General features: G+C 42.6%; 1 protein-coding gene across 2 annotated transcripts in view; it reads left to right on the plus strand.

Moving 5' to 3' along the window:
* Window positions 1–354: 354 nt before the first annotated feature.
* Window positions 355–25,307, plus strand: part of RCL1 (RNA terminal phosphate cyclase like 1) — a 64,122-nt gene continuing 39,169 nt past the window's right edge. The window contains exons 1-4 of one of the 2 annotated variants that reach the window (XM_073634990.1): window positions 355–619; window positions 15,980–16,051; window positions 23,714–23,889; window positions 24,644–24,718. In XM_073634990.1, coding sequence (XP_073491091.1) covers window positions 484–619; window positions 15,980–16,051; window positions 23,714–23,889; window positions 24,644–24,718 — 459 coding nt within the window. In that variant the 5' untranslated portion in view covers window positions 355–483. Of the gene's footprint in view, window positions 620–15,979; window positions 16,052–21,935; window positions 22,077–23,713; window positions 23,890–24,643; window positions 24,719–25,307 lie in introns of those variants that run through there. The other variant, XM_073634995.1, reaches the window with a different exon arrangement.

Consider the following 25,307-nt stretch of genomic DNA (forward strand, 5'->3'; position numbering starts at 1 on the left):
GTGGGGACGGGGAGCCGACAGTACCGTTCTGTGGGGACGGGGAGCCGACAGTAATGTTCTGTTGGGAGTGGGACGGGGAGCAGATGGTACTCTGATGATGTGTTGGGAAAATAAGGGAAAAAGGAGCAGGATCACGAGGACAACTTTTGATGATGTCACTAGTGAAGCACTTTCTATATAGAGGTCAAGTAGAAGAAAGTTTGAAAACAGAAAGCCGGACAAAATCTTCACAGCCCGACAAGCTTCCCAGAACCAGCCGTAGCCTAGTCAATCCGTCCTTTTCTCTGATTCCCAAGGTTGTTAATAAAGTTTGTTTAAGAAGAAAAAAAAGGCGTGTGTGTTTGCAGTGTTTTGCGTCCACCCTGTTCACATGACCCCTGACCCGAGGCTTTGAGCGTTCCATACGACTTCCCGTTCCAAACCACGTGTGTTGGCTGTGTGCTCTCTGGCAGTCTGTCCAGGCGGAGGGTGTGTGAGGGCGGCATGGCGAGCCAGGGGCACTGCCTTCGCTTCGAGGGCTGCAATTTCTTCCGGCAGCGCTTGTTGCTGTCCACCTTGAGCGGGAGGCCGGTGAAGATCCAGAGGATCCGGGAGAAGGATGAGAGTCCCGGGCTCAGGGGTAAGGACGATGATTACCGAGCATTGTGCTGCTTTTCATGTGCGCTGCAAAATGTCTGGCGGCTTCCCTTCTCTCTGGACTGTCCTACATTACAGCATAGGCATCTCTAAGTGTCACTAGCTGGTGTATGGCTCTCACCTTCATACCTGACATCATGAAAGACATGGCCATCCATACCTCACATTTATACAGCTCTGTCATACCATTTACAGTCAGGGCTTGTTCATAGGGGTGACCAGAGGGCGGTGCTAGAGCTGCTGTTTTACCACCAGGACTGCCCTTCAGGGCTGTACACATGCCATGGTGCTATGTTGCAATCAACGGGTGATGCCATTGTGACCCATTCAAGTGGAAGGGGCCTTGCCGCAACTGCGGTGGGTCGTCGATATTTTCAGGGTTACGACAGGTGGTGGGAAGGTGACATATAACTACTATCTTATCGCCTGCCAAACACCTCTGGAAAGCAATCCACCATGGATCCTTTTTCAGAAGGCAGCAATGGCTGGCACACGTATGAGTGAGACCTTAAAGCGGTTGTAAGGGCAGAAGGTTTTTTTTATCTTCATGCATTAAAGTAAAGCTCCGCTTTCTTCCTCCCTCTCTGCTGCCACATCTGGCACCTTTTGGGGGGGGGGAGCAGATACCGTTTTTTTGACAGGTACCCGCTCCCACCTGCGTATGACTTTGCTGTGGCTGAGTTCTCTTGGAATTTCGGCCCCCCTCCTTCTTCCCCTGCCGTTGAGTGCAGGGCACTTCACGCATGCGCAGTAGGGAGTTGGCTGTGAAGCCGCAAGGCTTCACTGCCGGGTTCCCTTACAAGGTATGGCGGCAGCACCCGAGAGCCAAGCGAAAAAATTGGTTGGGGTGCCGACATTGCAGGATCTCTGGACAGGCAAGTGTCCTAATATTAATAGTCAGCAACTACAGTATTTTGTAGCTGCTGACTTTTAATTTTTTCTGAAGAAGCCTGGAGCTCCTCTTTAACCACTTGCTTACTGGGCACTTAAACCCCCCTCCTGTCCAGACCAATTTTCAGCTTTCAGCGCTGTCGCACTTTGAATGACAATTGCGCGGTCATACAACACGGTACCCAAATGAAATTTTTATCATTTTTTTCCCACAAATAGAGCTTTCTTTTGATGGTATTTGATCACCTCTACGGTTTTTATTTTTTGTTAAAAAAATTTGAAAAAGACAGAATTTAAAAAAAAAATTATATTTTTTTTGTATTTTGTTATCAATTTTTGCAAACAGTTAATATTTCTCCTTCGTTGATGTACGCTGATGAGGCGGCACTGATAGGCACCGATAGGTGGCAGTGATGGGCACCGATAGGTGGCAGTGATGGGCACTGATGGGTGGCGGTTATGGGCACTGATGGGTGGCAGTGTTTTAGGCATCTGTGCCTCCTTCCTCTTCGGGACCGATGTCCCTTTGACATAAGCCGGTGATCGGCTTTTTTTTCCTCCTCACGCTGTCAGCGTGAGGAGAAAACGAAACCGATCACCGAGCTTTTGTTTACATCATGTGACCAGCTGTCATTGGCTGACAGCTGATCACATGGTAAGGGGCCGGGACCGGCCCCTTACTCGGATCTGTGATCATCCGAGTCTCCGTGACTCGGTGATCACAGCGCGCACACCGCGCGCCCTGCAGGGTGCGCGCGGTGCGCGTGCATAGGGGTGGACGTCATATGACGTCCTCCCGGAGATTGAGGTCCGCGCTGTAGCCGTCATTCGGCTATGGCCCGGACCTCAAGTGGTTAAAGCCTGTGTGCAGCAGCCCACCTAATAGCTACCTGAGCCCATCTCAATCCAGTGATGTTGCACGAGAGACTTGGTTGGCTGGGACTCTCCCTCCCTATTGGCTGAGACCGTTGCAAAGCGTTATTGGCCCCTGCTGCTGTTAGACAGTGAGCCAATGAAAGGAGTGAGGGTGTCGGGCCGCAGCGCCGTCTCTAAATAGGCACTGGCGGGCTGCTGCATCTGATGGGCACGGGCACTGGTGAGGCTGCATGGCATAGGCACTGGCGGGCTGCTACATATCGGCACTGGTGAGGCTGCATGACAGGCATCGGCAGGCTACTGCATCTGATGGGCACAGACACTGGTGAGGCTGCATGATGGGCACAGGCAGGCTGGCTGCATCTGACAGGCACTGGTGAAGCTGTATTTGATGGACACTGGTGAGGCTGCATTGATCTTCTGTACCACGTCTGCAGTCTCTGATCATCTCCTGTACCAGGTCTGCAGTCTCTGACCATCTCCTGCATCATATCTGGTAAAGGTGCACTGCATGGAAATTTTGCTAATACTGTTAGCAATTTGTTTTATAAAAATGTATACATTTTATTTAAAATATATATAGTCATTTTCGGTATCTGTTTCGGTTTTCGGCCTAGTGTATTTTTCATTTTCGGTATCGGTTTTCGGCCTAGTGTATTTTTCATTTTCGGTATCGGTTTTCGGCCTAGTGTATTTTTCATTTTCGGTATCGGTTTCCGCACCAAAAAACCCATTCGGTGCACCCCTACTTTACAAACGCTTTAAAGCAAGGGTGGGCAAACTGCAGCCCTCCACTTGTTGCAGAACTACAAGTCCCATCATGCCTCTGGGAGTCGTGTTTGCAACCATCAGTCTTGCGATGCCTCATGGCAAATGTAGTTCCTCAACAGCTGGAGGGCTGCAGTTTGCCCACCACTACCTCAAAGTGGTTGTAAACCTCAGACATGAAATATGAGCAAAGCACATTCCTCTATAGTGTGTACTTGTCTGAATTCAGAGCACCAAGTGTCATTTCTGTCTGCTGCTTCCTCCTTTTATCAGCATGAGTCACTTCTGACAAGTTCTCCTGACACCAAGAGAAAAAAGGTGACTGAGGAGGGATCTCCGGTTAATTGACAGCCTCAGCTCTGTTCCTGTGTACTGTGTGAGGGGGGTTGTGTGTCTTACCACCAATCGGTTCTCAGCGCTCTCCTCACTGAGATCTGCAGAGTGTAACCTCAGCTCTCTGCCCCCTTTTTTCTGATAGCCCAGACAAGCTTTATAAATCCTTGACTTTGAACGCATAGCGAGAAGACTGCAGATACGTGAGTCTTGGCTCTCTGCTCTCTGTTTTGCTGCTGTCAATGACAGCAAAGAAGGGGGCGTGTGTGTGTCTTATGGACACACACAGTGGGATTTGAGAGCGAGCATGCATCGGTGCCCTCATAGCAAGGGGCTTGCTGGGGGAGCAGCCAGAAGTGCCAGCAGGGGACCTGGGAAGAGGAGGAAAACTTACACACAGCAGGTGTGCATGACCTGTTTTATTTCTCACTGTATCTTCTGCTGGGTTCTCCACAGCATACATGATAAATACAATACGCTTCTGTTTTGGGCAATACTTAATGTACTTTAAATTGGACATCACTGAAATAAATACAGACTGCTATTTTAGCTGGTGATATACTCCTGTTCTTGTTTCCCATAGTAGTTCCATCAGAAAGGCCTCATCCTCTTTAAAGGAATTTTATTTGTATACTGAAGCCTGGTTTTGTTGGTACCAATGTTGCTCATAAGGAGGTCTTCTTTATGTGTGTATATTAGCTCATAGATTTTTCTGACAGATGAAAGTGGTCTTTGCAGGCTTCTAACAATGTAAACATTCCAGCAGCAGTTTACAGTTCAGATTCTTCATTTCTTGGTATTGGTTTCTTCACAGAAATAAATAAGAGCTAAAGTCGGCCATACATGTATCAAAATTCAGCCGGTTAAGCAGGGACTGGCCAAATTTTGATCCATTTATGGGCACCCACTCAAGTCGATCGACTTATGTACAACCGGTCTGGTGGGGTTTTTCCAAATAAGTGCCTCCGGCTATAGCCAGCAACACTTAGGTGGCTGTTAAAAGCATGTTTTGTTATTTTGAAATTCAGAGAATCCTGGCACAGCATTCACTTGCAGTTGTACATTGCAATTAGCTGCATTTACATGCAGCTGTGTTTAGCTGCGTTTGGAACATTCTTGCCATTTCTGATGTGCTTCCTGTTTTTCTTTCCTTGTTACCGCTGCTATCTGCAGGAGAAATAGTACACTGAGATTACCTGAAGTTATGTGCAGATAGCTGCGCTAAATTGTTCCTGGACGCAGTCAACTTTATTTTTTCTATCTGCACAAAACCGCATGTAACAAAACCGTCACTAAACGCAGTGTGTGAATGGGGCCATAGGAAAGCATTGTGTGCATTTAGCTGCGGTAGATAACTTCATCTGTCCGCAGCTAAAAGCACAATTCTATCCGTCCGTGTGAAAGGGGCCTAATTGTGTTCTGCTGGCAGGGAAGACTTTCCACGCTCCCCACTGGCAGAATACAATATTGCTGTAGGAAGGATTCCCCCCATAAACGCCGACTGTGTTATTAGGGGAATCAAGCAATTTTCTTTCCACTTGTGTTTGAAGGGAAGAAAATTGCATAATCCATGGCCTGCCTAATGCTAGGAGTGCCTTCACAGGACATGAACTAATGCTAATATGCATGTTTATACCATGTCTTTTCTGCAAACATCTTCAAGGTCTAACCAAACAGAGTTATCTTGCCCAAGGGCCAGTCTCAATGGCATTGGTTTGAGGAGCCTCTGGGATCACTGAGAACTTCATGACAGGTGCATTAAATGCCTAACATCTTTTAGAGAAGTTTAGTTTGTTTGGACCAAGCTGATCTATTGCTTGCCTTCCCTCCTCAGCCAATCTAGGAAGCTTTGTATTCTGAAAATACAAAGCTCTCTGTGAATGGCTGGGCAGCGCTCAGCCCGACTTGATTTGGTTCTGGGAGCGGGATGGAAAGTTCCCATCTTGCTGCCGGAACACAGCTCTGTATTCTGTATGTAGCTAAGGGTATATACAGTTTATACAGCTCAACAAACCGCTGCATCTCTTAGTGAAGATTGGAGCATTTTGATTGAAACAAACTATTTTAAACTTTACTAAATCCTGAATTAAGAGTTTTTAACCTGCAGGTTCTGCATTCCCATAGACTTGTATAGGAATGCAAAACCCATTTGAAGCAATCAAAAGCTTGTGAGCACAGCCTTGGCTAATAGCAGATTTTTTTTGTCAGAGCCAAGAGAATATATGGGTCATATTTAGTATATTCTGCAATGTTCAGTAATGACTCACAAGATAATTACTGGATATCTGTCTTTACAAACCCAGGTCTTCAGGTTTGTGTTGATTGTGGGAGCCTCTCCACAACTGTTCAGCATGTAATTAGCAGTCTAATTCTATACATATGAATGTAGTCAGGCATTGATTATTAATTTTGTATAACTCAAACTTCTGTGTAAATTACTGGTATAACCCTGAAATAATTACCAGTTCAATGGTGCAGCTTCCTTCCAGATCTCAGCAGCCTCTGATTATCACTCTTGGACCTCTTCACTGTGGCCAAGGGAGGGTAAGGTTTGATACAAAGGCATGGTTGTCCACCCATACAGAGGCAACCAGTGGGTTCATCTCCATCACAGAATCTGTCCTCTTCCAAGTACTGAAGTTTTGGAGAAGCTGTGGAGGGAGCTCACCTCAGTAGTTCAGGCCTGTAATTCTTTACTTCATGGGATCAGCAGACCTTCTTTTTGCTTTCTTATTTACCCTGTGTGTGTAGAAATCCTTTGCTGAACTCAAGGTAATAGCTTCCTGAGTCTTACCTTCCAGCAGAGTAGGAAGGCTTCGGATGCAGGGCACCCACTGTGAGATAGATGCGCTCTAAAGGGGTGGATAAGGGGACCAGCCTCCTAATGCACAGGTATCTGGCTAGGGTGATCGGTTTCCTCAACAGAAATGACTGCCAATAAAAGTGTAGACAAGTAGGCCGTCTTAGATGTATGCGAAGAGGGTAAAGTTACAGCAAGGAATTTCACAGGGGGGAAAAAAGGACACAATGGACAGAGATGGGAAAAAAGAACATAGTACATTTGGTGACAGGATTTAGTAAGCCACAGTAATTTTAACCACCGTAAGTAGAGTACAAATGTGTTTGTACTCTACTTACACCTTGTACATGCTCCATGCTGACAGTTCCCTGGCTTCCCCTTTGCACATTCCATTGTCTTAACTCCTAATGTGCTGGGAGGTACAAACAGGAATGCCAGGGAACTGTCAGCACCAGTGGCGGCCCATGCATTGTGGGGGGGTGGTTAGTGAAGTGATGGCTGCATTTTATGGCACAAGTGGGGCTGCCATTGATGGGGGAGGTTCAGTATTTTTCAGTTCTCTTTGCGCCCTCCCAAAAAGTTTGAGCACCAACCGCCCCTGGTCAGCACAGAGACAGTACAGGGAACTTCACAGGGCTGTTTGTTAGCTGTGGACTGTAATCCCTCCTGACCTCCCAGCAGCAGTGTGTGTGAATGCCTGTACCCTGTAGTGCACCAGATTAGTGCACTTTTTAAGGGAGTGAGGTTATTTTTAATTCAAAGCGGAGTTCCAGTCAACTTTTTGCTTATTAAAAGTCAGCAGCAGCTGCAAAAAAGTGTATCCTCTGACTTTTAATAAAGACACTCACCTGTCCCACAATCCAGTGACGTGGCCATCCAAACCCTCCCTTCTCTCCCCCGCTTGTCCACAGCGCTAGCAATACTACTGTGGGCATCCGGCTGTGACAGCTTGCAGCCTCACAGCCAAGTGCGCATGTCTCACTGTGCTGTCCTGCATAGCCGGGCAATATTTTGGGACCTGTGATGTAGAGCTGGGCGATTTTTCTCCAAAAAAAAAAAAATCTGCTTTTATTTTTTTTTGACACCGCGATTCACGATTCGATTGAAGGGTTTTTTTTTTCTTTTTTTGGACACCGCGCCGGTCCTGAGGAGCTGCGGGCAGGAGTTTTTAGGCGAGGCCGCGGCTTCGGCCTAGTCCAAGGCGTCCGGCCTCGCGGACTAGACCGAAGCTGTGGCTTCGCCTAAAGAAGCCTGCCCGCAGCTCCTCAGGACCGGTGCGGTGTCAGCGCCGGTCCTGGTGGGAAAAAAAAAAAAAATCGATTTGCTGAAATTTTGAATCGATTTGACCTCTCAACTCGATTCAAGATTCAAATCGATTTTTTTCCCCAGCCCTACTGTTATGTGTCCCAGAATATTGCAGGGAGAAAGGGCCGTCTATGCGGTCCAAGCGGAAGTGGTGGCTCGTCGGTAATCGTGATGCATTGCCGCATCATATCGAATCGTTAACCAGATAGTCTTAATCGAATCGTGAGACTAGTGAAGATGCGCACCTCTAGCGTATGATATGAGCACTGACAGGCTGACTCCCCCCACCCTTTCAATCTCTGCAGCAATGCTGGCAGCACTCATACGTCTATTTCCCAAAGACAACCTCTGGATATTACGCTGAGCATGTGCACTCAACTTCTTTGGTTGACCACGGCGAGGCCTGTTCTGACTGGAACCTGTCCTGTTAAACCGCTCTATGGGCTTGGCCACTGTGCTGCAGTTCAGTTTCAGAGTCTTGGCAACCTTATAGCCTAGGCCAGCGATGGTGAACCTTGGCACCCCAGATGTTTTGGAACTACATTTCCCATGATGCTCATGCACTCTGCAGTGTAGTTAAGCATCATGGGAAATGTAGTTCTAAAACATCTGGAGTGCCAAGGTTCGCCATTTTGTGTAGAACAAAAAAATTTTTTTGTAGATCCTCAGTTCTTTGCCATGAGGTGCCATGTTGAACTTCCAGTAATCAGTATAAGAGAATGAGAGCAATAACACCAAATTTAACACACCTGCTCCTCCCCATTCACACCTGAGACCTTGTAACACTAACGAGTCACATGACACCGGGGAGGGAAAATGGCTAATTGCGATTTTTTTTTTTTTTTTTCTTCAGAAATATGTTGAATACATATTGGCATAAACTGATGAAAAAAAAATGTTTTTTAAAAACATTTTTGGGGATATTTGTTATAGCAAAAAGTATTATTTTTTTTTTCTCAAAATTGACGCTTTTTTTTGTTTATAGCTCAAAAAATAAAAACCGCAGAGGTGATCAAATACCACCAAAAGAAAGCTCTATTTGTGGGGTAAAAGGACATCAATTTTGTTTGGGTACAACGTCGCAGGACTGCGCAATTGTCAGTTAAAGTGACGCAGTGCCGTATCATGACCAATGGCCCGGTCATTAAGCAGGAACATTTTCTGGGGCTGAAGTGGTTAATGTCTGTGTGTTGAGTTATTTTAAGGGAACAGCAAATTTACACTGTTATACAAGTTGTACACTCACTACTTTACATTGTAGCAAAGTGTCATTTCTTCAGTGTTGTCAAATAAAAAGATAGAATAAAATATTTACAAAATTGTGAGATATATAATAAATTTTTATAGTGTGTGTATGCATGAGTTCAGGCGTGTTAGCAACTAGGGCTGCAACTAACGATTATTTTCATAATCGATTAGTTGGCCGATTATTGTTTCGATTAATCGGTTATTAACCTTAAAAAAAAAAAAAAAAAGTGTGGTGTATAATTTAGTTAAATATGTAAAGTTTAAAAAAAAGGCAATTTATTTTTAAATATCTCTATGCAGTGGTAAATATAAATAACCAACTATATGGTTAGGGAGGAAAATATCGAATCCACTCTGAGAATAACAGACAGAAGAGATATACTGTATATACTATTAGAGGAGATATATACTGTATATACTATTAGAGGAGATATATACTGTATATACTATTAGAGGAGATATATACTGTATATACTATTAGAGGAGATATATACTGTATATACTATTAGAGGAGATATATACTGTATATACTATTAGAGGAGAGATATACTGTATATACTATTAGAGGAGAGATATACTGTATATACTATTAAAGAGTAAATCTGGTAAATATCATCAGACTCGGAGATCAAATTTTTTTTTTTTATTAAAAAAACAAACAATATCTTCCTTCAAACATAAAGGCATTTTAAGAACGTTCGTTCGATTTTCTAATCGTTAGTGGGCTTAAATTTATGTTCATTTTCAACCACAGTGATGGGAAAATTTGGAAATAGAAAACTTCCTGGTGAAAGGAATTTTCAGACAGTGTGTGGTTTTCGTTCAGAAATTACATTCATTTTAAAAACGGAATGTTAAAAACAAGTGAAAATTTCAAACAACATTCTTTCATTCAGCGAATGTTCAAAGATTTTTCTTCTGAATATTCTTGTCTGAAATTTTATGCATGTGGCCAGCATAAAGCTCGGTGCACACCTATGCAGTTTGCTTTTGATCTGTTTCTGCAGTGCTTTTTGCGCATGTGATTTTGCTGCAATTTGCTTTTTTTGCATTTTTTTGGGCCAATTTGTTGGGCAGATTTAAAAACACAAATTGCTGCAAAAACACATTACATGCTTTTCTGCAGCTTCTCCATTGAAGTATATTGAACCAAAAAAGCACCGTTTTGTGTTTTAAAAAAAAAAAAAGTCCCTGACCCTTTCCAAATACACAGCGGCTGAAAAAAGCATGGATGTGAACGTGTCCCATAGGAAACCATGTAAATGAACTGTAGTGCGTTTCTGCAAAAAACACATAGACGTGAACCAGGTCTAAGACGTTTAGTAACATAATGGGGTTAAAAAAAATAAAATTACCCCTTTATAGTACAAAAAAAGCAGATCGCTACTGTAAGGGGTTAATTTTTTACTGTAGAACTGTGAAAGTAATATTTACAGTAGCCATTTGTTGCTCTTTTTGTACTATAAAGTGCTCATTTTAGTTTTTTTTAACCCCATTATGTTACTGGCCGATTAATCGATTATGAAAATAGTAATCGATTAATTTCATAATCGATTAGTTGATTAATCGATTAGTTGTTTCAGCCCTATTAGCAACCACACATGCGGTTGCAGAGATCGGGAAATGTCTCGCTGCCTGTGATTAGCGATGTGCAGTGCCGACTTCCTAGGGGGCTCTGCAACTGCGGTTGCGAACACGCCTGAGCTCATCTATATATTACAGTAAAACCCTTGGTTTGAGAGTGTTTTGCAAAAAAAGCTAATTTTTTAAATTAAATTTTGACTTGATTTACAAGCAATGTCTTGCTATAATAATAGCGTCATGTCACAACAGTATAAAAGAGAAGCGCCTCTAAGTGTAGCAATATGGTTACATTTAATGAAGGTACAGCATTTAGCAAACTCACGTGGTTGATGATTAAGAGGCACATCTAAGTATGCATGCATCTGTGGGAAAGCTGTCCACATAGGCCATCCTCACCACCATCGATGCCCTCCCTTCAACTCTGTGCTCCCTGAGCGGTTCAAGCCTCTCTTTCAGATCGCTTTACTGCAAGGTAGTCTTTCCGGTCACGATTGCAGACTGACAGCGGTAAGATAAACCCCTCAAAAAAAGAGGGGGTTGTTAATCAGTTTCAGCTGGTTTGGGGTTAATGAAATTAACAGGTGCACTAGTTGGGCAACAATGAGACAATGATTTTACAGGTGGAGGCCACTGGCATTTTTTTTTTTTCCCTACTCTTTTCTGACTGTTTTTTCACTAGTTTTGCATTTGGCTAGGGTCAGTGTCAATACTGGTAGCATGAGGCAATATCTGGACCCTATAGAGGTTGCACAGGCAGTCCAACTCCTCCAGGATGGCGCATCAATATGTGCCATTGCCAGAAGGTGTGCTGTGTCTCCCAGCACCATCTCAAGAACATGGAGGAGATTCCAGGAGACAGGCAGTTACTCTTGGAGAGCTGGACAGGGCCGTAGAAGGTCCTTAACCCATCAGCAGGACCGGTATCTGCTCCTTTGTGCAAAGAGGAACAGGATCAGCACTGACCAGACAATCAGAAACCTACTTCATGAAGGTGGCCTGTGGGCCCTGTGCTCACTGCCCAGCATCGTGGAGCTCGATTGGCATTTGCCATTGAACACCAGAATTGGCAAGTCCGCCACTGGCGCCCTGTGATCTTCACAGTTGAGAGCAGGTTTACCCTGAGAACGTGACAGACATGAAAAGGTCTGGAGAAGCCGTGGAGAATGTTATGCTGCCTGTAACATTGTTCAGCATGACTGGTTTGGTGAGACATATCCATGGAGGGACGCACAGACCTCTACAGGCTAGACAATGGCACCCTGCCTTCCTTAGGTATTGGGATGAAATCCTTAGACCCATTGTCAGACTATGCGGGTGCATTGGGTCCTGGGTTCCTCCCGGTGCACGACAATACCCGTCCTTTTGTGGCGCGATTATGCAGCCAGTTTTTGGAGGATGAAGGAATTGATACCATAAAATGGCCCCTGCGCTCGCCTAACCTAAATCCAATAGAACACCTCTGGGGCATTATGTTTCTGTTCATCCGACACCGCCAGGTTGCACCTCAGACTGTTCAGGAGCTCAGTGATGCCCTGGTCCAGATCTGGGAGGAAATGCCCCAGGACACCATCCTTCATCTCATTAGGAGCATGCCCCGATATGTCCATCAAACGATGTGGCATACTTTTGTTACTAGCACATTACCCAGTCCATATCAGTATAGATGTCCAGCATGATATTTTTCCCCATTGAGATCTGATGTGTTTTCAAAGTGTTCCTTCTAATATTTTTTGAGCAGTGTGGATAGAGAGATAGAGATAGATTTAGTCTCCATCTATCTAAGCTTTGCTTCTTTTCTTTTTGTGGTGTATGAAACTTTTTGCCTATGCTAATTGAATTTATCTCTATTCTTTTAAACAGTTATGTTCCAATATACTTTTTAACTACTTAAGTCATGGAAGGATTAACCCCCATAATGCCATATTACCATTTTTTGTGATACGGCACTGCTTTATTTTAACTGACAATTGCGTGGAGGTGCGATGCTGTACCCAAATAAAAACGATGACCTCTTTTTTCCCCCACATATAGAGCTTTCTTTTGGTGGTAAAACCTCTGATTTTTATTTTTTGCACTATAAACAAAAAAAGCAGACAATTTCGAAAACAAACAATTTTTTACTTTATGCTATAATATATATCCAAAAAAAAAAAAAAGCCTTCATCAGTTTAGGCCAGTATGTATTCTTCTACATTATTTTTAGTAAAAAAAATCCCAATAATCATATATTGATGCAAAAGTTTATAGTATCTGCAAACTACGGGGATAGACTTAAGGACTTTTATTTATTTTTATACTAGTAATGAGGGTGATCGGCGCTTCTTCTTCTTGTTCTGCCTCTCTGCGAAGTGGGTGGCCGGTGGACATCGGGTCCGCCGGGCGCACGCATCGGCTCCTCCTCCGTGCCGCGTGCACGCCCACACACTCCATTACGTGAAACGACATACAGGTACGTTGTTTCGTGCAATAGAGCCGCCCTGCCACAGTATGTGGGAGGTCTTTAAGTGGTTAAAATGGTTGCCTATTTTGGTTGCCTTAAAATCCCTTCAACCCATGTTTTTCTTTTGCATTTAGACAAATTCTGGGAGGGGCAGAGAGAGGGCTTGATTTACTGAAACTGGAGAGTGCAAAATCTGATGCAGCTCTACATGGTAGCCAATCAGTTTCTAACTTCAGCTTGGACCTAACTTCAGCTTCAACCTATGCAGAGATGCGCCGGATTTCGCTATCTCCAATTTTAGTAAATCAACCCAACAGTAAACTCAATATAAACCCACTACTGCAAAAATGTCAAGAAAAAACAACCAGTTGGATTAAATTACCTCTCTTGGTAGCCGTTGTAACTTGATAAAAATGATTTGGAGTCCACAACTCTCCGTGCTTCACAATGCACCCATCTGGATTCCTATCCATGTGTTTAAAAAGTGTAATACCATATTCCGCTCCGTGATATGGAGGAAACGGGTACCTTGTATCAAGCTGGAAACACTACAGGAAGCAAAGGACTCGGGTGGATTGGCAGTTCCAAATTATTATTATTTATATAGCGGTTCAATTGCAGCATTTGACGGGATGGCTAATAGGTCCTCTGACCCTATAAGAAATATTGTACACACACAACTTTCTGGTGATGGCCTTGTGGAATGCATAGAAGCAGGAGAACTTGGAACATTGTCTGACTATCCCATTGGTACTCATGGATAGAATATGGAATAATGCCAAACAGCACTTCAAATTCACAGGGTACGCTAACTGGTCCTGTATTTGGAATAATAGAAATTACCCTCAACACCTACACATACAGAATGGTTACTGCCATAAATGACACTCTGAAGGAATCTGGGAGGCCTGGCTGGAAGTTCCTAATTTGGCCCCCCTGCAATTAGTCCAAACTAGAATCCTTGGTGGTAGGACTTAGCCATAGTTACATAGTCAGTAAGGTTGAATAAAGACACCAGTCCATCCAGTTCAACCTGAGCGAGTGTGAGTGCGTGTGTGTCTACAATTGTCCCTATCCCTGTACACTGTGTCTCACCAAGATGCCCATCTGGTATTATTTTTTTTTTTATTTAAGGTACCCATATAGCGCCGTCAATTTACACAGCGCTCCACACATACATCACACACTCACATTGGTCCCTACCCTCAAGGAGCCCACAATCCAAGGTCCCCAACTCACACCCATATACCAAGGCCAATTTTTGGACAGAAGCCAATTAACCTACCAGCATGTCTTTGGAGTGTGGGAGGAAACTGGAGTACCCGGAGGAAACCCACACAGGCACAGGGAGAACATGCAAACACCAGGCAGGTAGTGTCCTGGTTGGGATTCGAACCAGTGACCCTTTTTACTGCTAGGTGAGAGTGCTAACCACTACACCACTGTGCCGCCCATCTGTTTACTCACAAGGGTCAATAGCCAGACAGGCAGGGTGGGTAGCTGGTGGTCCAGTTGAGGACTTGAAGCGAAGCTGGTGAATAGGATACAAAGAGGGCACGCTCAATATATAGTAACTTAAAAATGACAGAGTCAGTTGTATGTATGGTTTTTATAATGTCTTTTTATTTTGTATGGACTGTTGCTTTAAATACAGTAATAATGCAAAAATCGTGTGACCGGCTGGCTATACGACTGGATAATTCTGTGTCCTCTCCAACATCTTAAGATATGTTTATTGTTAAATGAAAATGTTTTTTCTTTTCTTACCAATAAAAAGAATCTGTTTAAAAAAAAAAAAAAAAAAAATCAACCCAATAGTGTCAGCTAAAACCTCTTTCTGGTTTTGGCCCTCAGGGAGCTGGCACTGGTTCCAGGAAGGGGTTTCTGAGGTAATTGCCTTGGATAAGGCAGGACTACTAAGCGTGGGGGAAGGACAGAACTTTGGGGACCTGGTGATATTAGCTGGTGATAGGACCAGTTCTTGCCAGGTTAGCTGTGGGCTAAACTGAGGTTTATATATTTTTTGCTATCAGCTGTAGATTCTGCCCACTGTCTGCTAGTAATCACAAGATGAGCGTGATCCTGATGGGGGACTAGTCCCTCAGTTTCCTCATCAGGCTCCACCCACTGTTAGTGGCACTGGTTTCCAGGAGCCTGGTATCTGTGAAGCCGACGGTGTCCGCAACGACCATTGACGGGTGAGGAAGGGGGTAGTGGCAGAAAACATGCCACTGTGCTACATAGTGTGTGCTGACAAGCACTCGTCTCTGTATGCCAAGCTAGAGTTGGTCTAATTTTTTTTTTTTTTAAGCAGCAGTAAACTGCAGGTAAAGGGAAATAAAAAAAACCCTGCAAGGCAATGTCATAATGTGCTAGTATGCATCACAGCGTCACGCTGTCACCACTGAGAGAGCTGCTGCCCGGGTTCATGGCCTCTGGCTACAGGAGTGGCTGGGGGTGCGATGACGTCGCTCTCACGCTTGCGTGCGGGAGCCACCATTTACGGCATGGGCTTTGAAGGTCTGGCATTGTATGCCAGACCTTCAGATCGCATGTGCCAGTGAAATCATCGGTAGCATGCTCTCTGAATATCTCCTAAACCGTGCATGTTTAGGAGATATTCACAGTACCTACAGGTAAGCCTTATTACAGTCTTACCTGTAGGTAAAAGATGAAAAAGTGGCTTTACTACCACTTTTTAATATGGTTCATCCATACTGCCATATGTAAAAATGGCAATATTGAGAACTACCTGAATCTGTTACATGTTTGGGTAAAGGTACCAAAACTGGCGGCACGGGTTTTGTGAATGTGGCACGGGCTTTTTTAAAGGCCCATGCCTCCAGAAAAGTGACACAAATGCGTTATTGAATCCCCACCAGTATGTTGTACTATATATACAGTTCCTGGCTAACAATATCACATTTTGTTTACAAAAATGGTGGGGGTCAGTTTAAAGATTTTCACATTCTTCACCTCACAATGGTAACTCAATTTCCACTAAATCTTCCTGGTCGGAATCCAGTTTTGCGTAATGGTAAATGTGATATAAACTTTCGTGCAGCTTTATATATTAATGTAATTTTTTGTTGTTGTAGATTTTGAAGCAAGCTTTATTAGACTAATGGACAAGGTAACCAATGGTACAAGGATCGAGATCAATGAAACTGGTAAGTGCCTGTTTGGTGTAAGTGACATTTAATTTCTGTTATTTCTGAGACCAGTTTGTATTCTACATTCTGATCCCGCCCCAATTTGTCCTTCCAAATGGCTTATGCAGGAGTTGGTAACCACACCCAGAATTCCTATTTCTCGGTGCTTGTTATTGAGCCAGCAGAAGCCCTAGTATTCCCTTTACAGATCTTAACAGTCTTTGTTTTTCTCTTTGTTTTGTTTGTTTTGTTTCCATGTGATAGGCATACTATGTAATGACATAAAATGACACTGAGATTGAATAATTGTGCAGATTTGTGAAGTAGTTGTCCAGCTGCACCTTTTTCTGGCTTTAAATTGAGAAGGGTTACAACCTCAATCAGGTCTTTTCACTTTGTCTCATTGAGAGAGAGACTGACATATGATGTGATAGTAAACTCTGGGGATACTAGATACCATCAGAAAAATGGTTTGCAGTACAGAGGGAAGGGTTAGAACCTTGGTTACGTTTTTATTCCTCGCTGCCTTTCTGTACTGGTGACCGCCATTTGCCTCAGTTCTTTTAGAGGTGTCACTGAGATACATGTTGAGGGGAAGTATTTGCAATAGAGTTAGACAGCATTAATAACTTGATAGGGGTTCTAATCCTTTCCGACTCTATATGCAGAGATCTGGCTGGAGTTGGGCTACTCCATACATACACAGAAGGAAAAAAAGAAGCCTTTCAGTACATCAGGAACCACACCTGGAATGTTGTGTATAACTGCCAATAAATGTGCCTTATATTTAGGGTTGTCCCGATACCACTTTTTTAGGACCGAGTACAAGTACTGATACTTTTTTCAAGTACTCGCCGATACCGATTACCGATACTTTTTTTTTTAATGTCATGTGACAGTGTTTTTTTTTTTTTTTTCATTATTTTTTAAGTGTTTTTTTTTTTTGTGGGGGGGGGGGGGGGGTGAACGTTGTATGTGTGTGTGTGTGTTTTTTTTTTTTTATATTTACACTTTTTATTTTTTACAATCCATTTTTTTTTTTTTTTTCTTTATTGCAATATGTGTTTTTTTTTGTTTTAATCATCCCTGTTGGGGGGCTTTGGTGAGATATCAGGGGTCTTAACAGACCTCTGATATCTCCCCCTTGAGACAGAGAAAGAGACAGAGGATAGAGATTCCCCAGTCCCTTTCTCTGCAGCCTCAGCTGCACTGAGAATGAATGGAGAGAAGACAGCGGCTTCTCTCCATTCATAAACTGAGACATCATAATCACAGGAGATTACAATGTTTCAGTTATGTGAATAGACAGAGTCAGCTGACTCTGTCTATTCACAAAGGAAGGAGGAGGAGGACGGCGGAACGGAGGGGGAGAGGAGGAGAGGGGAATGGAGGGGACAACGGAGGGGACAGCGGAGAGGCACAGCGGAGGGGGACAGAAAAGGAGAGAGGAACGGAGGGGGACAGCGGAGAGGTACTGAGAATGAAAGAGGAACGGAGGGGACAGCGGAGGGGCACAGAGAATGAAAGAGGAACGGAGGGGACAGCGGAGGGGCACAGAGAATGAAAGAGGAACAGAGGGGACAGCGGAGGGGCACAGAGAATGAAAGAGGAACGGAGGGGACAGCGGAGGGGCACAGAGAATGAAAGAAGAACGGAGGGGACAGCGGAGGGGCACAGAGAATGAAAGAGGAACAGAGGGGACAGCGGAGGGACACAGAGAATGAAAGAGGAACGGAGGGGACAGCGGAGGGGGACAGAAGAGGAGAGAGAAACAGAGGGGGCATGGAGGAGGATGCAGTGACAGTCAGCGGTGAGCGATCACCGCTGTATGTCACTAAAGCAGCTGAAAGCCGCTGGGGGAGAATCTTGTAACTCCCCCACGCGCCGATCACAGCTGTCTTCTAGGTATCGGAGGAAGCATCGGGAGCATTTGCCTGAGTACAAGTACTTGGGCAAATGCTCGGTATCGGTGCCGATACCGATACTAGTATCGGTATCGGGACAACCCTACTTATATTGCTAAAAGGCTTAAAGGATAAGTTAACTTTTTTTTAAAAAATTTTATAAATGCAAATTTTTGTTGCAGGTAAAAAATGTGCATTTATTATTTTTTTTTGGGAACGTGTAAAGCATTGCACCAGCGAGCAGCAGATCGCTGATGCCATGCAGGTCTCCTGCAGCTCTACAAGTCTATCTGTGTGCCCATACATCCTGTACAGGCAAGCAGATACACTGACAGGAAGAATCTATGAACTACCACGGTGCTCCACAGCTCTGTGGTATTTCATTGAGAACTACAAACAGCCCCAAAGAAAGTCCGGGCTTGGGGTTCATTCACAAACAAAGTGAATGAATGACACAGCTGTGCTGATTCCAAAATGTGACAGCACAGGCAACTTCTCCCTATGCTGCCGTGGGGGGGGGGGGAAATCAGGCAGTGGTTGCAGCTTTGGGAGCAGGTTGCATGTTCCACCCTAGAAATGTGTGGAACATGTAACATGTTCCCAAAGGTGAACTTATCCTTTAATTTCAGGGGTTAAAATAGTTTTCTCTGCCATATCTTCCAATTACAGGGGCCAGCCACTGCAGTTACTCCCCAATTGACAGTAACCTACACACATCAACATAGTTAGATCAGGTAGGGCTTGCCAATGGTGCTTTGTATGTGTATTTCCATTTTTCTCAAGGATAGTGTTGTCCCACTGAATGAAAACTGAAAGGAGTCACTGTACAAAAACAACCCACATAATATTTTGCTCCGGGTGACTGGCTGGGAGTGTTTCTTAGATTAAACATAGCGTGAGCCTGTACTATCCCTCTCTAGACTGGCATGCTTTAACCACCTCCGGCCACCGTATAGATAATTGATGGGCGCAGGTGGCTCTCTCGTTCTAGGACAACGTCCTATGATGTCTTCCCATTCTCGCTGGTGCAATGCTTTACAAAAAAAATAATAAATGCACATTTTTGACCTGCAAAAAACGTTCATTTGTCCTTGGGATGCAGCGTCTCTCCGATCTTGGTAAAGAGCCTATAATGCAGCTCTTTACCCATGTGCTCAGCTGTGTCCAATCACAGCTGATCACATGTAAACAAGGAAATGCGAGTTATCGGCTTTCCCCACCTCACACCGAGAGGAGAGACGATCAGCGGCCCAATCAGTGATGCCTCATCAGCGCACATCAGTGAAGGAGAAAAATTACTGATTTACAAAATTTAAGAAAACTAAAACTTTTTTTTTTTTTTTTTCTTTAGCAAAAGGAAAAAAAAAAACCCAGTGGTGATTAAATACCACCAAAAGAAAACTCTATCTGTCGCAAAAAAAAGATAAAAATGTAATTTGGGTACAGCATTGCATGACAGCACAATTGTCATTCAAAGTGCGACAGCTCTGAACATTGGCCTGGTCAGGAAGGAGGTAAAAGTGCCCAGTATTAAAGCGATTAATGTTTGTTAGTTGTGCTCACATATTTGATTATTCAAATTTACTGTTTTTTTTTTTTTTTTGTTTGTTTTTTTTTTGTTTTCCCATGTTGTATATTCAAAACATTTATACGTCTGTACACTTAGGAATAGTTCTCACAGGCTCCTTCAACCAGCAACTGCTTTCCAAGCCTGTTATATTTTCTATCAGCGCAAATAAACTTAAACTTGGTGCTGCTAACACAGAAAACGTCTCCACTTCTTTAGTTGAATATATACCAAAACAGTGCTGCGCAGCCCTGTTTTGGTATACGTTTATATGTTATCTTTGAGAGCCAGGGTTAAGTGTGTGTACGGAGATAGGAGGTCAAACTGTAAATAAAACCACTATGGGCCGCCTTCATGCATTGTGCACTATTTGCAGTTGCCTCATACATATCTTTAAATACAAACTGATTAAGGCAGTCATAGTATAAGACCAGTTCATGATGCTGCAAGAAAATAAAAACAGAATCCGAAAGGAAAAGTCTGCACAAACTCTAAAAATAGAAAAAAAAAAAGCCCAGAAAACTAAAGGTCATTTTGTGTTTGTATGGAAACTGAGGTTTCCCGATGCAATAAAGTGGCAGAGCACAGAGTATGGCAGGAAGTAACCCAAATTAAACCATTTTTTTCATTTGATTTTCATGTGGATTGATGAACCAACCATGGAGTAATCCTACAGAATGTGTCTTGCCCTGCTTGATGTTCAGTTTTAAAGGCATGGTTCACCTTTACCAGAAAACTGCCTGTGCTGATAAGGGATGTTTGTAGATAACACAAGCTATGCAGCTTTGACCAAAGTTGAATGATTGTCTTGCTGCAAGTGTAGGCCATATACATACCTTTTTATGAAGCCTAGCTGGGAAAACTCCCAGGATGTTGCTAAGAGAGACTAGGCTGTTACTGTTCACCCTCACCATCACAGGAGTGAGCTCCTTCTGTGATTCAACGCCACCAACACATGCTTTCTCTCCCCTGATGCAGTAGGTGGGAGCTCAATGTTTGAGAGCTCATGGCTAACTGGCAGATTAGCTATATATTTAGTACTGCTTTGTAGGGAGAGTCAGTCAGGCCTCAGGAAGAAGACTCCGCCTTCCACGGCCCTGTCATTTGTTCCCCCTGATTAAGCTTCTTCTTGAGCTCCAAGGTGCCATGGCATCCTGGTTGAGAGAGGCTGTAGATCAGGCTCCCCCTGTGCCAGTGTACAGTTCAGAGCTCTGCCGGTCTCGGTCTTGTATCTCTACAGGGCTGAGACCAGCAGAGTTTCAAACTGTACACTGGCACAGGGGGAGCCTGATCTACAGCCTCTCTCAACCAGGATGCCATGGCAAACCTGGTTGAGAGAGAGAGGCTGAGTTAGGTTTTAACAAAAACAATATTTGTTATCTTAATTTACAACTAAAGGCAAAAACGTTCAATGGGGACACTAGTTCTGGTGATCTGGGGGTCCCCAAGGGATTCCCTTAGTTTGCAGGGATTTCTTCTCACTTCCTGTTTTGACTATGGGACAGGAAATTAAAGTAAATCTCCCCAATGGAACACAGATTCCAAAAAATAAATTAACTGGGGGTTATAACAACCCTTATATACTCAATCCAAAATGGAAAAAAAAAAAGTTTTGCCTGTAGTTTTACTTTACGTAATGACAGTTATTTCTGAATAAAAAAAAAAAAGTTTTTTTTTTTTTTTTTTTTTTGTTTGTTTGTTTGTTTTTCAGGAATTGTATTAAAGTCTTTTGTTTCCATTTAGTTTCAGCAGGCTTTCCCTTTATTGTCTTGCTTACATTTAGTTCAGCAGTTTTTGGTATGCGAATTGGCAAGCATCCTGTAAAAAATCTGAGGGACATGGAAATTTGGGCAGTCCACACTTATTTGCTGGTGGTATCACGTCACACATGTATGGTTCAGTCATCAGTGTTATGTGCATAGTCCTCTCCCCTCTACATAGTGAGCCTAGTTTTTGGACTCTGAGCACTGTACCAGTGGTGGCTACCAGTTCCATCAGCTGTTTCTGGGTGGCAATCCATTCCCTTGAACAAAGAACTTTGGCAGCTCATAGTCCTGTTTAGTAAGAATATTCCAATTTCAAGTATTCTTTGTCCATATTTGTTTTGTAGGCATCCTATTTAAATAGTGTCGGCAGAGGTGTGACTGTGTAATGGGGAAGAAACACGTAGCAATATAAACCAATGTTGACTCTGAAAATCAGATGACATTTGATTAAGCTGCCAGTTATTTCCATGTATAGTTTAGAGCCTGTTTATTGGTGATGCTCCAGCAAAGAAAATATTAAAATATATTCACTTACCCTGTGAAGTTGGTTTATAGATTTGCCTTAAAAAAGTAGAGAGCCCTGTAAAGTGTTGACACTAAAATGTATCTCTAGTGGTTAAACTGTTTTGGCAGCACTAGGGAGCAAAGTACAATCGCACTAACATTTTTTGTGGGACTATTAAAAGCAAAAAACATGTTTATCACGCCACTTGTGCATGAGAGCGGCACACGGGATGAGTTTACAGTGTTCTGGATAAAAGGAAGAGAGACTCAGCAAATGCTGTACCTGCCAATGTGCAGCACAGGTTTGGCCCCTAGTTATTTAAGATTGTTGTGTCTTTTGCAACTGTTAAACTTTTTTTCTTGCATTTGTAATGTCATCTTTTCCTCATTCTTGCATTTATGGTAGTGTTCAGACAAGTTTCTGCAAGACTAAAATGGATTTTGTTTTGTAGTGAAATGTTGCACAATCCAGCTTATGTATTGTCAGTTATCTATCCGTTTTAAACAAACTAAAACTTTAAAATACCCTGGATCAGAAATTCCCTGTTCTGACTAGCTAAGCATGAGCCTATTTACACAAACTGTGACAGCAGAAATCTTTTGATACCAGTTTCTTGAATTAAAGAATGAAATGGGTTTTATTTTTTTGCATGCATATTGAAGTGTGAAGTGGCTCTATGTTGCATGTGTATTTATATACACTTTTATGATCTGTACAATTTACTTATAAGTAACATCGCTTTAACTGCAGAGCTTGTATGTATGTGTGTGTGTGTATATGTATGTGTGTGTGTATATATATATATATATATATATATATATATATATATATATACGTGTATAGGGGAGGAGTCTGTTGGTGACTGACATCATCCCGCGATCATCTTGTCTCTTCATGTGTCCGTAGCCCGCACTGCTGAAGTGCTTCACTTGTGAGTACCATATATGCTGTTTCTATCGGAGAAATAAATTATTTGCAAACAGAGAACACTAGATTTGGTGTTTTTATCCCGATGATATACCAGAAACACCCAAGGGAAACCTGAGACAAGTGAAGCCAGTGAGGAGGAAGGGGATTATCAGCTTCACACCGGGTGGAAACATTGATTACCCCCATAGGGGATCTGCTTTATCTGACCTGCTGGTAAAACAGGGGTCAGATCTTAAGGTGAGCGGCTAGAGCACAGTGGTGGAGGAGAGCACCAGCACTTTTTGATTCTCAGTGCACAGTTTCGGGTGAAGGTTTCACTCTGGAAGAAATTTTAGACATTTTTTTTCATTACTGGAAATCATCACTATTTTGAGGATCACGAAGTTTGATTTTTTTTTTTTTTTTTTTTTTTTTTCCTTGATGTTGCACATTATTATTATTGTAGTATTGGTAGCGCAGCACTGTTTTGGAAATTATTTTGGATCAATGGGAAGTGAACACGTTTTTCAGTGTCAGCAGCAACTAGGTGGAGGTGCAATTTAACTTCATTGCGTTTTTGCACATACTGTGTACCTTTGCACATTTTGTAGTTTATATGTTGAACTAGCTGTATATTTATCACCTTTTATATTGTATTTATCTGTTCACTAGTGAATTGCGCGGATAGATTTATTGGATCTCTTCATACGTTACTCAAATAACTTTGGATCCTTGACATGTTTCTAGAACTTGTGTATACTTAACCCAAGTCAAATTAATTTAGGATTTGTCCTATTTTAGTTGCATGCCTAATTCGTTTTGATAAATGTGCTTTACATAATTTTCCATGAATGTTTGTGACTTTTCTTACCGGTCATTAAATGTAGTCGAGAAAAAGCTGATCAAAAACATTTTTTTTCACACACAGATTTGACATATCTATGATGTATCGCCATGCTGCTACTATCACACGACCCTATTAATGAATGCCACTAGTTTGTTATTAATTTTGATTATCTCTTTTTTTAGGAACATCATTGTACTATCAGCCAGGTCTCCTCTTCGGTGGCACTTTAGAACATGACTGCAACAGCCAGCGTTCAATTGGCTACTATTTGGAAACTCTCATTTGCCTAGCCCCTTTTATGAAACATCCATTAAGGATTACACTTCGTGGGGTCACTAATGATCAAGTCGATCCCTCGGTAAGATCTTAACCCAAAGTGAAAGATATTTATTTTTTTTTTTATCAAGCTAGTTTACAGTCTGAGACTTAATGCCCTCATTGTCTGTCTGTGCCCTCTTCTCTGCTACATCATGTTGACTGACCACCCAAATTACACAGTGAACAAGTGAGAGCTCTGTTTTTTTTCCAGTGATTTATTCCTCATCAGAGTGCTCAGTAGAAGGTTTTAATCAAAGGGAGTTGCAGCTCAAGCTTCTTTAGCTGACTTGTCATTTTATCTTTGAAACGAAGATTGTATACCATGTAGAACACAAAACCTATATAAAGCAGTTTCATTGGTTTTTAAATGCTAAAATAAAGTGAACCCAAAAGCTTGCGTCTGGCTTGGCTTTAGATAGTTTAAACACTATAGAAGACCATCAGAGTGCTCTTCCTGCCATTTAAACTCTGCAATCCAAAACACATTTCTTTTAGCTCCATTTCAGCCAGCTGATATTGTGAGGTAACTTGCTAATAGAGTAAGGCTTGGCACCTGTTGCTGTAATGTTAAAAAATAGGACCATTTCTCTTCCCTTCACTCATCAGACACCCCAGCACGTTATTTTTTTTTTTAGGTTTTCTTTAAGCTTTTTCAGGTGATATACTACCACATTAAGTATTTTTTTGTGTTGTAAATCTAAAAAAATAAATAGGATTAACCATAAAGTTTATTTTTAAAATAAAATCCTAATTACATGAAATATTTATACTTTTATTTTTTTTTACTTTCAAAGGTAGATACCCTTAAAGCCACAACTATTCCTTTGCTGAAAAAGTTTGGCATAGATGGTGAACATTTTGAACTGAAGGTAAGGTTACGCCTTGTATGATGTGCACATAATCCAAAATAAAGGCATAGGGTGGTGGCAGTCTCTGTTAACCCCTTGGTGACCACCAAACGTAGAAAAATGTCCTGTAAGCAAGTGGTTATAACAAGATCACGGCTGCTTGTGCAGCCCTCAAAAGCATCTGATCAAACCAAGATCGGTTTGATCAGATGCTTTACAAGCCAGTAACTGAAAGTAGCAAAATCCTTGTCGCTTCCAGTTCCATTCGCCACAGAGGGGAGGGTACAAATGTACCTGCCTTTCCCCCGTGGCCAACTGCCCTTAGGACATATCGTATAGATATGTCCAAAGGGCATGAAGTATTAAAGTGGTTGTAAACTTACAGTGCCTTGAAATATTATTCGTACTCCTTGACATTTTCCACATTTTTTTCATGTTACAACCAAAAACATTAAATGTATTTCATTATTTTTTTTTTTTTTTTTTTTACAAATATGTAAAAAGTGTGGCGTGCATTTGTATTCAGCCTTCTTTACCCTGATACCCATAACTAAAATCTAGTGGAACCAATTGCCTTCTGAAGTCACCTAATTAGTAAATAGAGTCCACC

The sequence above is a fragment of the Aquarana catesbeiana genome, linkage group LG01, assembly GCF_042186555.1.
Source record: "Aquarana catesbeiana isolate 2022-GZ linkage group LG01, ASM4218655v1, whole genome shotgun sequence".
NCBI classification, from domain to species: domain Eukaryota; kingdom Metazoa; phylum Chordata; class Amphibia; order Anura; family Ranidae; genus Aquarana; species Aquarana catesbeiana.